Source organism: Phalangium opilio, unplaced genomic scaffold (assembly GCF_054372755.1).
Source record: "Phalangium opilio isolate 3A_F unplaced genomic scaffold, DU_Popi_V2 ptg000019l_1, whole genome shotgun sequence".
NCBI lineage: Eukaryota > Metazoa > Arthropoda > Arachnida > Opiliones > Phalangiidae > Phalangium > Phalangium opilio.
This window is the reverse complement of record NW_028324152.1, coordinates 1670797-1683798: the sequence shown is the minus strand read 5'-3', so window position 1 is coordinate 1683798 and position 13002 is coordinate 1670797. Positions and strand designations below refer to the sequence as shown.

Below are 13002 nucleotides of genomic sequence, written 5' to 3'. Positions count from 1 at the left end.
CCTCGCGAACCCAGCCTTGAGGAACTCAAAAAACCACTTCTAAAACCTAAATTCCCCAGTGGTACTTTAATAACAATGCAGTTTTTCAGATTAGGCAACGAGTTGTGATTGTGCATAAAGAAAAAACAAACAAACAACAAATCACTTTCTCAATATATATAAGATCAATAACCTGAAACGTGAAATTAAATTCCTGCTTAGCTTAGTCTATGAGATGACTTACCTTATACAACGGTCAATTGGTATATAAGTATCATTTTTAATCTTGAAGTTACGGTCTCTGAACATACATCTGTACAATACATCGAAGAAGTTTTCCGGTTTAGTCATGAAAGCTAGAGTGTCATCACTCTTTAGCACGTTGGAATCCTAGGAAAATGTTAAATAAGTTGAAGAATTGCGAAACATATATCCAATAACCTGAACTTACAGTTTCGCCGCATAAATATTTTCTCTTGTAGCACAGAATCCTCAATAAAATACTGAAAATCAGACCAGTAAAATAAAATATGCGTTTGTCATTTTTGGAAGAGGTATGAGGCCTAACAGTCTTTTGTATTTTGAAATTTGGTTTTTTGAAAACCTGTAGTGCTCCACTCAAAGCATCATTTAAGAAATGTAGCAGAAAAGAAGTTTTGAAGTAAGGTAGGATTATAATGTGGAGTTGTTATATTCAATTACAGATCCATAATGTGCTGTGGGATTAAAGTGTTAACAATAGACTCCTAAGAGGATTGAAATCGTTTTTATAATTAATTTTTTTTTCTATTAAAGTACTACGGCTAAAAAACCTTAGTGCTCCTTGGAGCTATTAAAAACTTGTTTATAAAAAGAAATGATACTTCATGGATTTTATATTTTATTTTATTTTAAAATAATTTAAAATAAAGTAAAATATAAAGTCATGAAGTAGCACTTCTTTTTATAAACAAGTTTTTAAAATATAATTTACCCATGTAACAAATTTGTAACATTTACAGTTATTGGAGCTAACAAAACATACTATATTGGTCTGATCAAACTAAATGACAGTAAACCGATTATGTTAATAGAGCGAATGGATACAAGCTCATCAGAAGAGTATATCTCTTCGGTATATAAAAAATGTCAATCGGTTTCAAAGGGACAGGAATAGTAAACGACTGTGGCCTCGTGTAGAAATGATACTTTGTACACATGTATAGTTAACTATGGGTGTGATTACTTAATGTTTTAAAAAACTGATTAGATCCAAGGAGTTACATTGGGTTTTAAGAGTTCCCCAGTCCAAAGCAGCTAATTGAACATGCACAAACTTCCTGACACATTTGAAATAAAAATTGTTACTTACGCTGAATTGTAGCAAACGGTTATGGCTGGAAGTTTTGGTATCCTTTGTATCAGTACTTCCGCATCAACGGCCGTTTCATATGCGAAGAAGTTAGCCATGAACGAAACCAACTGCCTGATGCAAAACACGATGCACACGAAGTAAACTATACTGTTTAAACGAAACTTATTCAATTTGAATCGCTGGGTGTTTGGTTTCATTTCTGCAAGGATCTCATTGACACTAGAAACCATCAGTAACACTGTTCTCGTTCTTGTGGTTGCCGACATGATTCGTCTATTCTTGGGCAATTTCACAGTTGACTGTTTAAATTATCAGATTCATTGATCCCTCTTATAATGCATACTATGTTAAATTTACGGTTTGCACAAGTACTTATACTATTATATTGGGAAAAAAGAAAATCTTGATTAGGGGCATCAAACACAACGTTGTAAAAATTAATTATATTTTAGCGAGTATAATTTAACACCGAGTTAAATTCAATTAAAGAATTCACTAAACATTCATTAAGTCTCATGTTTAACGCTCAGGGGAAATTATCGAGTCTTTTGGCTTACTATACTGTCTTCATAACTTCAGTAAATGATCCTAAACCGATTTAATATCAAATGAAAGGGTTTACCAATATTTAATATTATATTATTTATTCCAGTAGAAAGGCTTCGGTCCTTTTTTGTATGCGCTTTTTTATCCCATTAGACTGTCTATGAGTAAAATGACCACTTTCCTTACTCTTCAAAGATATCATAAAAATGATCGATAACCCAGGTGCGAAATGAAACAGATGGATATGTACATTATTTATTTATGAAAAAACTTTCGGTATAAATTATTAATCAATAATATTGAAGTATAGAATGTGCGGTTTTCTGCAAGAGTGGTAAAATTAAAGTTGTTTCAGTGAAATGGAATTCTCAAGTTTTTTTCAAATATATTTTGTAAAAGGGTAATTACGAATAATTTCCTATGATGCGATTGTTTAGTAAAAATTTCGGATGTTTTCTTGACCTTTCTCTTTGGAGACATCGTAAAGAATGATTGAATTTAGGAAATGTTGTTTAATTATATAGTTTTCTTCTTGGGAGTATAGATGACTATTTGTTCTCCCGGTAAAATATTTGTTCTAAACCTTAAATCGGAATGACATTTTTGGGTTAAATCACAAAGTAAATACCCGTATGGTTTTTCAGTCGCGTCCAAATAACATTCTACTATAAATTTAGAGTTGTTAGGTGCCAATTGTTTAGAAAGGGCCACTAATTGCATAAGATCTCTTTTGGTTTTCATAAGAATCATGTAATGAGCGTTTAAGGAAGCTGTTCTCAAGTTTTTTTCAAATATATTACGAATAATTTCCCATGATGCGATTGTTTAGTAAAAATTTCGGATAAAATATTATTTTTATTTTCTAACATAAGATCATCTAATACGATTAATGTTGTTTGAGTACCATCGTATATAGTGACGTCGGGTAAACCTTGACGCATAATTACACCCATTTCTTTTAATTCATCGTAACCATTCTGATATATACTATAATGCCAAACAACTAAATCAACTTTAGATTGAAACATTTTATCCTTATTTTCTATTATTCTTTAACATAAAACTGTTTTACCTGATCCCGAAGGACCCAAAATAATTAAGTTTCCAGGTGTAGTGAATGGTATCATGTCTAATACTTGAATGAAACAAATTTGTAATTATCATTCATACTTAAACACGATTAATTAAAACGCGCGCGCGTGGTTCGCGACCCCCACCCCCCTAAACGCGGTCGGACGCCCCCAAACGGCTCGCGGGGGGGGGGGAAGCGCGGTTCACGCGGGTAGGCCAGCACCACAAACGCGTTGACATCATCTTGCCTTTCACTATAGTATCTTCTATAAGCCTTCAACATGATCTGTCACTATTCGAGATGGTAAATACGGTTAAAGAAGCTTGTACTGATAACCAAAGAAGCTTGGATGAGCAATTAAAGAAATGCTGGGGGCAATTTTTCAAAAATCTCCTTAAAAGGAGATATACTGTGGTCCAATGACATGGCTTCGGACCAATTTGCCCGCGAAAATTTTTACCCTTGTACATGCTAACCATCTTGGGGACACGTGTTTGATCTCGAACACGCCCTGACCATAGTAAAAGGTATAAAAGGCCGATGTTCAGACCCCAAAGGCACCATTTTTCTCTCAAGCAAACCATGAACAACCAGCAACAACATCCAATGGACCTTTCTTCAGCCAGGTAAGAAAAAACTTTTTTTATAAAACTTAGTTTTTTGAGAGAAGACTTAGAAAATCTTTCTCTATAGTTATGTGCATGAAGTAGACACCCCGTACTCCCCCTGTGAGTTCTCCGACTCACAGGGGACATCCCTTTCGGGGACTCCCGAACCCCCACAGCGGCGTCCTCACTGCGTCGTCGGGCCGCAGCGCCGGCCGCCCAGCCCATCACCGCAGCCGCCCAGCCCATCACCGCCACCGACTAGCCCGTCACTCCCGCCCACCCCGCCACCGACGCCCGAACCTCAACACTATTATCAACCTCTCCCGGCCATACACTATCCGTGGCAAGCCATGCCTCGGCCGGGAGAGGCTGACTTAAATGTCAATAGTGACTTGTAAGTGAACCTTTTATCTTTGGGGGTAATATAACGCGAAATTATAATTTCTATTTATTCGTAGCCTCGTTTACCAAGTCCAATTGTACCTGGTGGTACTTTCGGAGGTCATTGGGGATGCTGATTATTTAAATGACCTGCTGAATCAGGTTCGGCAGGTCATTTATAATCATTCGATCTTCATCCCTGATGAGTAAGTATTTTTAAAAGGTTTTATTCGGTAAAAAATTTTAAACCAAATTTTATAATTTTTATTACAGCCTCCTAGCCTTTAACTGCCGAGGGTTCCGGTAAGCTAAATACATTTCTTATACATAATATTAACAAGTAATAACTAATTTTACTCTCTCTCTCTTCCTTAGTGTAACCCTCGAGCTAGGGCAGTTGGCCTTGTACCGCCGGGTACGTTTTTTGGAGGTGCCGGCGCCTGCTGCACTAGTGTTCGAGAACTGGGATGACGTACTATTCCATGGGTTCTCGGCACTAGTGCAGATCCTCATCCGGCCGTGAGGTGGCGGGGGTAGGGGGCTAAAAAAAATGTAAAAGAAAATCTTTTTTTTTTGAAAATATTTTTAAAAAAAAACTTGTAAATTTTTAAAAAAAAATAAATTCTGATTTGACTTTATATACTTCTCTTTATTTAAATTAAGCTTATATTTTTACCTTCAAAGTTTAGTTTATTTTTCTAAACTCTAATTTCATAGGCTTAAACAGTAGAAGAAAAAAAAGATATGTTTAGTATTAGCTTTATAAAATGGAACAGTTTTTAGTTCAATTCAATTTATTTTAAACATAAAACTTATAAAATTAAATACAAATAAAATTAAAAATGAGTTAATAAATGCATACGTGTTTTTAAATAAGTTACTTGCCCCGAAATTACAGAAAATAAATATGGCATGTGTTATGGTACGCCACAACTGTTGTCTTTTCATTAGGGGTATCGTTTAAAACGATTTCGAAATTGTTGGCTTCATGGGCGGCAGTCCAGCCCACTAAAACGGGTAAGCGCGGCATCAGCTTTTCCCAGGTTTCCGTAGAAATGGCGAAGCTTTTTACAGATTGTTTCCGGCATAGACGAACCTCAGGATCCAGGGTTCCGTTCACGAATCCAGTTGTTAAGAACAACTCTTTAGATATATGGAATCTGCCGTTAATTTTACGTTCATTAGTCACACCTATCTTCCTTTTGGGAGCTTCTTGATTTTCCATCTCGCAGGTTTAAGATCTTCTCGAATAATGATGCTCTACTCAATTGAATCAGGGGTTTTTATACAAAATTTCTTACGTAGCTATTGCGAAATATCTATTGTCCTTAACTGTTCCATTGTTAGACTGTAGGCGTATTTTTATGTCAAAGTTCTGAAACCACAGATTAAGGAATTCCAGCACCTCCAAAATCAATAAAATAAATAATACAATAAGTAGTTTTTGAGGATTAATCTCCAAGATCTAACGAATTCTCGACTTCCTTTGTGTACTTGACTCCATAACGACTTACGAGTAAATAAATTATACAATAGTAAACTTGACCTATTTATCCTTAAATAGACCTGTCAATATTTGATTGATCGAAGAAATATTTTCTTAACAATACATCTTCACGTAATGTCGTGAAAACCCCGCTAATGGAATGACGCATCATCTCTTTTGTTACAATCCTTTTGTTGAATTTAAAAATCCATTGATGGTTCATCCTTTTGTTACCATCTGCCACCTGGATGTCAATCTTATGTCACCTATTGTTGATTGACAAACAATAGTAGACGTGTTTAAACACGTCCGGAAGGTCAACGTACCATTGACCAATAGAAGCGTAGGTTCCATCCCCCGTGCTAATAAGCCCAGGGAAATTTAGTATAAAATAACGCGAGAAAAAATCAGAATATCACATTCGTACTTTAGATCTCGTAACATCAAGATGGATCCTGAATCACTTCGCTGGAATTTGGATGAATTAGCTGTAAATAGGCCTTGGCCCCTAACTTCGCTATACAAGTTTTATTTTTTCCTATGTGCCTATTTACACATCGACCCTGCCAATGTACCATCAACTTTACCCACTTTTATTACGAATGGAGGTTTAAATATAATTCAAACATTCCTTGATGTCATTGAATACATGAGAACCGTCCCTAGAACACCGGAAGACTGCGATACAATTGATCAACTAAACGACTTAAGTAACTTAATTCCTAGACCTTTAAATATTTCCTACGCCGAACGCATCGAAAGACGCCGGAATGAATTACTACCCACTAACCAGGAAGAATCCTTAATCGCCGATTTCAACAACCCACAATACGATATAGAGATGGCGGCATTTTTGAATCAGGAATGTCAACAAAACGACCCCTTTGAGTACCTATCTCTGAACTTCTCCGACTACCTACCCAGTGAACAGGAGTCTCTCGTGGACTCGGAAGAAGCCGAGGCCAATATGTACGATCAGTGGGGTGGCGGCTACCCCCCTTCGCCTATTGAGGATGTCCCTCATTGCGAAATCTTGGAACAGAGCGAAAAATTCTATGAACAGTTTAATATGTATGGTAGAGAATTAGTTCTAAACATCACTGACGATCCCGTTGACAGTATAAGTAGTATTACAGAGCACGTGTTAAATGAGTACAGAGCAACAGATTATGTCCAAATAACATTGAGAAGCTTAGGTATAAATTGCAGGTCAGAATTAGAATTATCCTTTAAAAGACTAGACCAAGTAGATCCCTCTATTCTCTTTGACCAACTAGCCGAACTGCTTTACGACGACGAAATTGAACATTTTTTTCAAGGTCCCATAAAAGTAATATTCCATATAGTGAGAATTCCCGAAGGATACGGCCGATCAAGTCGTCGTCATCTTAAACCCTTCGGTATTTTCTCTAAAGATAGGCGTGGAATACGTCGGATTATGAGTACCGATAATCTCTGCTTGGCCCGAAGTCTTTGTGTAGCTATTTCGCATCGTGACTACATGAACAATGAAAACAACAAAGAGTTAAAAGTTCATTACAAGAGCATATCCAGAATAGGTCCCCTCAACAAAATGCAAAAAACAGCCGCTTTAGAGCTATGTCGTAAGGCAGGAGTCGCCCTAGACGAATGCGGGACCCCCGACTCGTTCCAGAAATTTAAACTATACTTATCGGGTTACTCCATCTTTGTCTATAAATTCGAAAATAGGGTACCCATTTTAATATTAGGCGAAAACGACCCTACAGACACCAGACCCCGCCTCTTTCTACTTAACGAAAATAGTCACTACAACGTTATTACCAATTTAAAGTCTCTTTTTAGTCACGAGTACTTTTGCGAGAAGTGTCTCACTCCCTACTGGCGTATTCAATCTCATAAATGCAACGACTGGTGCTTTAAATGTATGCGTCCAACGGTTTGTCACGGTAGTGAAAAAACATGTGGGTCATGCTTGCGAAAATTCTGGGGCGACGACTGTTATAACAGTCATTTGATCCCAGCAGGTAACAAAAAACCTCTTTGTGAGAGGCTCTACCTTTGTAAAAACTGTTTTAAAACAATAGATTTCGGAAACCGCAAGACTAAACACACTTGTGGAGAAATGTATTGTCAAGTATGTGGAAAACATCAACCCAGCGATCATTTATGCTACATTCAAGTGATTAAGGATAAAAACCCCAGCGCTATCCCCTCGAAAAAACCTCGTCGTAATATACCTGAACTAATGTATGTTTTCTTTGATGTGGAATGCATACAGACGAAAATATGCAAGGAGAAGTTGGGGGCGTATGAACATCAAGCCATCTTATGCGTTAGCATCTCAGTTTGCGAAGATTGTATAGAAGAACAATCCCTAGATTTTAATTGCATCAAATGCAACCAATTTGGACCTCGCAAACAACGTTTCACTGGTGGAAAACCCATAGCTGCGTTCCTAGACTACTTAGTCAGCTTATTCGACGTGAAAAAAGTTATCGTACTGTCCCATTTTGGTAGCAATTACGACAATCAACTATTAATTAGGGAAATAATTAACCGAGACGAGAAATTTGTCCCCGAAACTCTGAAAATTAACGGTACGCGCATTTTAGAGATGAAGCTCTCTAATCTATTATTCCTCGATTCGTACAATTTTATCCCCGTAGCTTTATCTAAGTTCCCCGCCACTTTCGGCCTCCCTAACGCCGCCAAGGGGTACTTTCCCCATTTTATTTTCAACGTAGTTGATCACGCGTTCGATATTGACAGACAGGAGGAGACAAACTACGTGTTAGAAAATACTTTACCCCCCACAGAGGCTTACGGGTGCCAGTACTTTACCAGGAAAAACTTGGACTCCTTTATGAAATGGCATACCTCAGAAGTCAGTAAGGGCAAAGGCTTTAATTTTTTAAATGAGCTTTATTATTATTGCGAAAACGACACTCTACTCCTATATTTAGGATTTTTAACTTTTCGGTCCCTCCTACTAAAAGTTACGAGCGTAGACCCATTTAATTGCGGCTCAGTTACCCTCCCAGGGGTCTGTTCCTATGTGTATCGAAAAAATTATCTCAAATCGAACACCATTAGCATCATCCCAACAAACTATTACAGACTTGGTGAGAACCAGTCTTTAGGCGCCATTGATTGGCTTGAATGGACTGCTCATGAGAGAAATATGCCTATTCAATCCTCGTTCAGAGGCAAAGAGGTTAAAATCCAAACCCTAAAGGTAGATGGCTATTGTTCAAACAACAAAGAAGTGTTCGAATATATGGGATGCTATTATCATGGATGCAAAATACACTTTCCCATCAATAGAAACAAGATGTTACATGGTGATCCTACTGAAACATTAAACACCAGGTACACGAAAACCGAGAAGAAAATTATCAAACTAGAGGCCCTGGGATATACAGTCAATGTCAAATGGGAATGTGAATGGCAACAAGACAAAACAAATATCATCGTAAAATTAAATACTTTTAGACTAAAACCGCGAAATAGAGATACATCCAAAAGACTGAACCCTCGCGACGCTTTCTTCGGCGGACGCTGCGGTGCTAACAAACTGTATCATAAAACAACGGGTACAGAAAAAATGCACTACGTGGATTTCACTAGCTTGTACCCTTTCGTCAACAAAACGGGAAAAATTCCTATCGGACACCCTTAAATTATTTTGGATAATTTCCCCGACATCTTCTCATTCGATGGGCTTTTCAAATGCGACGTACTTCCGGCTCAAAACCTGATACATCCGGTTTTGCCAGCTAGGATAAACGGGAAGTTAACCTTTCCCCTTTGTTACACTTGTTGTAAGACACAATTCCAGGGGGAATGCACACACACACCTGATCAAAGAGAACTGCGGGGTACCTGGGTAACAGATGAGTTGAGGCACGCCGTTGAACGAGGATACAAAATCACTCGGATGTATGAAGCCTGGGCATACAAAATAACCCAATACGATCCCGAGACCAAACAAGGTGGTCTTTTTAAAGATTATGTAAACGCCTTCCTCGAGTATAAAACTCTGGCTAGCGGTTTTCCTGATGAATGCATCACTCAGGAGGATAAAGAAAACTATGTCAAAAATTACAAAGAAGTTGAAGGGATCGATTTAGACATCGATAAAATTGAAAAGAATGAAGGCTTAAGATGCCTGAGTAAGCTAATGTTGAACTCTTTTTGGGGAAAGTTTGGACAAAACACGAGACACACCTCAACAAATATAATAAAAGACGCCAAAACCCTATACGAGCTACTGCTTAACCCAGACAAAGAGGTTAAAAGTCTATTGACTTTAAACGATGATACCATCTTAGTCAAATCAGAAGATATTGCAGAAAACGAGATCGCTCACAAGCATACAAACGTGGTTATAGCATGCTATACTACGACTATGGCACGCCTTCACCTCTTAAAACATCTCGAAATGGTGCGAGACCTATGTTTTTATATGGATACCGATAGTCTTATCTACCTCTCGCCAGATGGAGTTCCTATACTTCCTACAGGAGATTATCTTGGTGAGCTAAAGAATGAGCTAGAGCCGTACGGCAAAGACGCTTACATTTGTGAGTTTGGAAGCGCTGGTGCGAAAAATTATTCGATGAATATTTATGATCCCGCAACAGAAAAGATCACTAACATAATTAAAGTTAAAGGTTTTTATTTAAATTCGTCTACTGAGAACCACGTAAATTTCGATATAATGAAAAAGTTGTTAGGTGTAAACAACGATGGTAAACCAGAAATGAACTCTGTACAAGTACCGATTGGCCCCCAAATCCGACGTTTACCTAATCATACTTTAATTACCATTGATCAAACTAAAACATATCAAGTCGTCGTCGATAAAGTAAGAGTTTTCCCAGACTACACCACAGCCCCTTATGGGTATCTTAAGTAAATCTGTAAAATTAATTTGTATATATAATTTTTGTATTTTTAATTAATTGGGGTTTTGTCTGCAGACATCTTTTTTCCAAATATATGTTTTTTTAATTTTCAATGTTTCTTTTATATGTTAATTGTGATTAGTTTTATTACGATTAGAATAAATTTGTCAATAATAATTTTCACTTTATATTATGGTCTTTATATAAATTTATTCCTACAAAACCATCTTTTGTTATAAGCCTATACAATCAATCAATCAAATACTGACAGGTAAAGTGAGGAGAACGGGAAAACCCGCCCCCTCGACCTTGAGTGGCCGCCATCTTGAAATACTCCATACTGGCTGCACACTCTCTACTATTAGAGGACAAAACGATTCTGTCTACAGTTAGTTTGCTCTATGATGATGTTAAAAGTATATGTTATAACTGTCTCGGTTCAAAGCTTTGTCCACATTAGGCTTGCGCTAGAGTGTTCGCGCCTTCGACTATTTGCATCTTCGCAACAGATCACGAAACTATTTGCGCTACTGTTCAGATATTTGCTAATATTTGGCTTTTCTTATTCTGATAGTCAATGAAATTTGAGCAATCAGTACCATCTACGTTATTCATATTTATTAATAGTGACTCGACGGGGTTTCTGAGCTGCAAGCTGCTTAACTCTGCCATTGTGAAAAAGTAACAAAAAGGAAACTAATGTACGGCGTCCACACCCCATCCTTCCTCTCGACTGTGATTGGTGCTTTTCTCGCGAAGGCGCGAAACTCTTGGCCTTGTCGCAAGAAATTTGTAACTTCGCGAGGTGAGGACGCAAAGTAGCGAAAACCAAATGTGGACAGTAGTGCGATCTTCCAAACAGCAAAGCGAAGCTGTGAACGCGCAAAATGTGTCAGTCTGGGCAGGCCTTAACACTGTTGCATATGCCGCCACCATATTCACGAAGCACACGATGCTAATCAAGGTCTTTGCCAATAACAGTTAGAGCTCAGCATTTTCTATCCATTATCCACAAATTGGTTGATAAAATATTATTTATACACAAACTTGTGGATTATAATACGATTTAACATGTAAGTTCTGTCATTAGGACATCATCTCTCACGAAGAGCTGTCGTGAGAAATCTTTGAAGGAGGGAAAAATGTTCAATGCCGGGTTTCTCTGCAGCGAACGTGCTAGGCCTCTGTTTAGGCTATACAATTTTAATACCACTTGAGATGAGACTGATGGCTGACCAAATCGGACATACATACATTTCAACCGTAACATAGAATCTTGGATCCTTAGAGAGAGATAATGTCCAATGGTTCGGTGGAAAATTTTCGAGTATGGATGAAGATAAAATAACGTGGATAATGAATAGATACTGCACTTTGGTTGGAAAAGTTTGAGCTACTTCCAATACAAGTTAGGGTATAGCGACGGACTATAGGGGGTCCGTTTAGAGGCGTCTTTCTCGGGGGAGCGAAAGTAAGAATGATCCTACCTGTAGTGAAGGGCTCGGGCTATTTATATTTTTTGGGCTGATTTTTTACCTTAGAAAGGCGAGTAGATGATTGGTTAAAGGGAAGGGTCAGGTCAATCATCCGATGACGTACGGGGTATGGTGCCACAAAGATGATAAGATGTTTTACAAAAGAAAATAAATACAAAAAATACAGGAATTGAAGAATGAGTAAGTTGACAAAGAATATAACATAAGGTTATAAACTGAAGTAAAGGTGGATTTAGCGAGGAATTGTTTGAATTTTAAGTTAAAAGTTTTATTTAGAAACTTACTTCAATTAGGGGTCGATGCTTGAAAACTATAATGGTGTGGCCACGTAGCTCCTGATAAATGTCCATGAATCTTTCCCTATTCCTGCCATTGTTAGAATGAGTTATTGAAATTTAATCATAGAAATTTACTAGAAAGGTACTAACATTAATTTTCCTGTTTGAACAACACTGTAGTCAAAATGCTCAACTCTGCAGTCCAATGGACATTTTGATTGACATAATTCCATAATATTCCTTTTATTGACTGAAAAGCAATTCGCTGGAAAAATATGGGAACATCATTTCTACATCCTACATGCTAGCATTAATTTATATAAATACAAAGTGTAGATAATACGAAAAGTACTTTATATACACATCCATGATGCTAGAAACTTTTGATCGATTACCACTTTGTCAAAAAAGAAAGCCAAGAAATCAAAAATCATAAAGAAACAACTGTTTGACTTTTTCCGTATTATTATAGTCGAACCAGAATAGTGTTGAAATTTATTTTCGAGGAATTGTACCGAAATTTATTTTCGAGGAATTGTACCAAAATTTATTTTCAAGGAATTGTACCGAAATTTATTTTCGAGGAATTGTACAGGCATCTACAGCCAAGGGCTGGAAACTGTGAACAAAGCGCATTTCTTGTTTTTGTTTATCAACTCTTAGTTTCAGACCTGAATTTGAAACTTGCAGCCGGCGACATAGTTCAAATTTTCGAATTTGGCCCTTTAGAAGAAACCTTTGGCCAACCCTACATTAAACCTATATTCACAGTTACAGGGGGAACTGTCTCGAAGCGATTCATGCCACTTCCGAAGTTAATTTAGACTAAAACTTGTAATCGAGAATCTTGTTAAAACGCTGATTTTTGAAGTTGCTTCGTGAACCAACTTAAAGCTGATTTCGAAGCTATATA

At 37.3% G+C, this 13002-nt stretch overlaps 1 protein-coding gene and 1 long non-coding RNA gene across 2 annotated transcripts; both read left to right on the top strand.

Moving 5' to 3' along the window:
- Nucleotides 1-3533: 3533 nt before the first annotated feature.
- On the top strand, nt 3534-4463 carry LOC149697768 (uncharacterized). Its single transcript, XM_089867254.1, has 5 exons — nt 3534-3577; nt 3645-3953; nt 4018-4146; nt 4214-4243; nt 4316-4463. The coding sequence occupies exons 1-5, from the start codon at nt 3534-3536 to the stop codon at nt 4461-4463; spliced, it is 660 nt and encodes a 219-aa protein (XP_089723380.1).
- Nucleotides 4464-11871: 7408 nt separating this feature from the next.
- LOC149697767 (uncharacterized) lies at nt 11872-12315 on the top strand. The gene is made up of 3 exons (XR_016382060.1): nt 11872-11991; nt 12105-12185; nt 12270-12315. It is a non-coding gene; the product is annotated as an uncharacterized LOC149697767 (long non-coding RNA).
- The last annotated feature ends 687 nt before the right edge of the window (nt 12316-13002 follow it).

What these genes read in the sequence shown, in the direction of transcription:
- LOC149697768 (XM_089867254.1), top strand. Translation starts at nt 3,534, where the DNA reads ATGAACAACCAGCAACAACATCCAATGGACCTTTCTTCAGCCAG. An exon ending in ATGGACCTTTCTTCAGCCAG is followed by an intron (nt 3,578 to 3,644) that starts GTAAGAAAAAAC and finishes CTTTCTCTATAG; the next exon opens with TTATGTGCATGAAGTAGACA. An exon ending in TCGATCTTCATCCCTGATGA is followed by an intron (nt 4,147 to 4,213) that starts GTAAGTATTTTT and finishes TTTTTATTACAG; the next exon opens with CCTCCTAGCCTTTAACTGCC.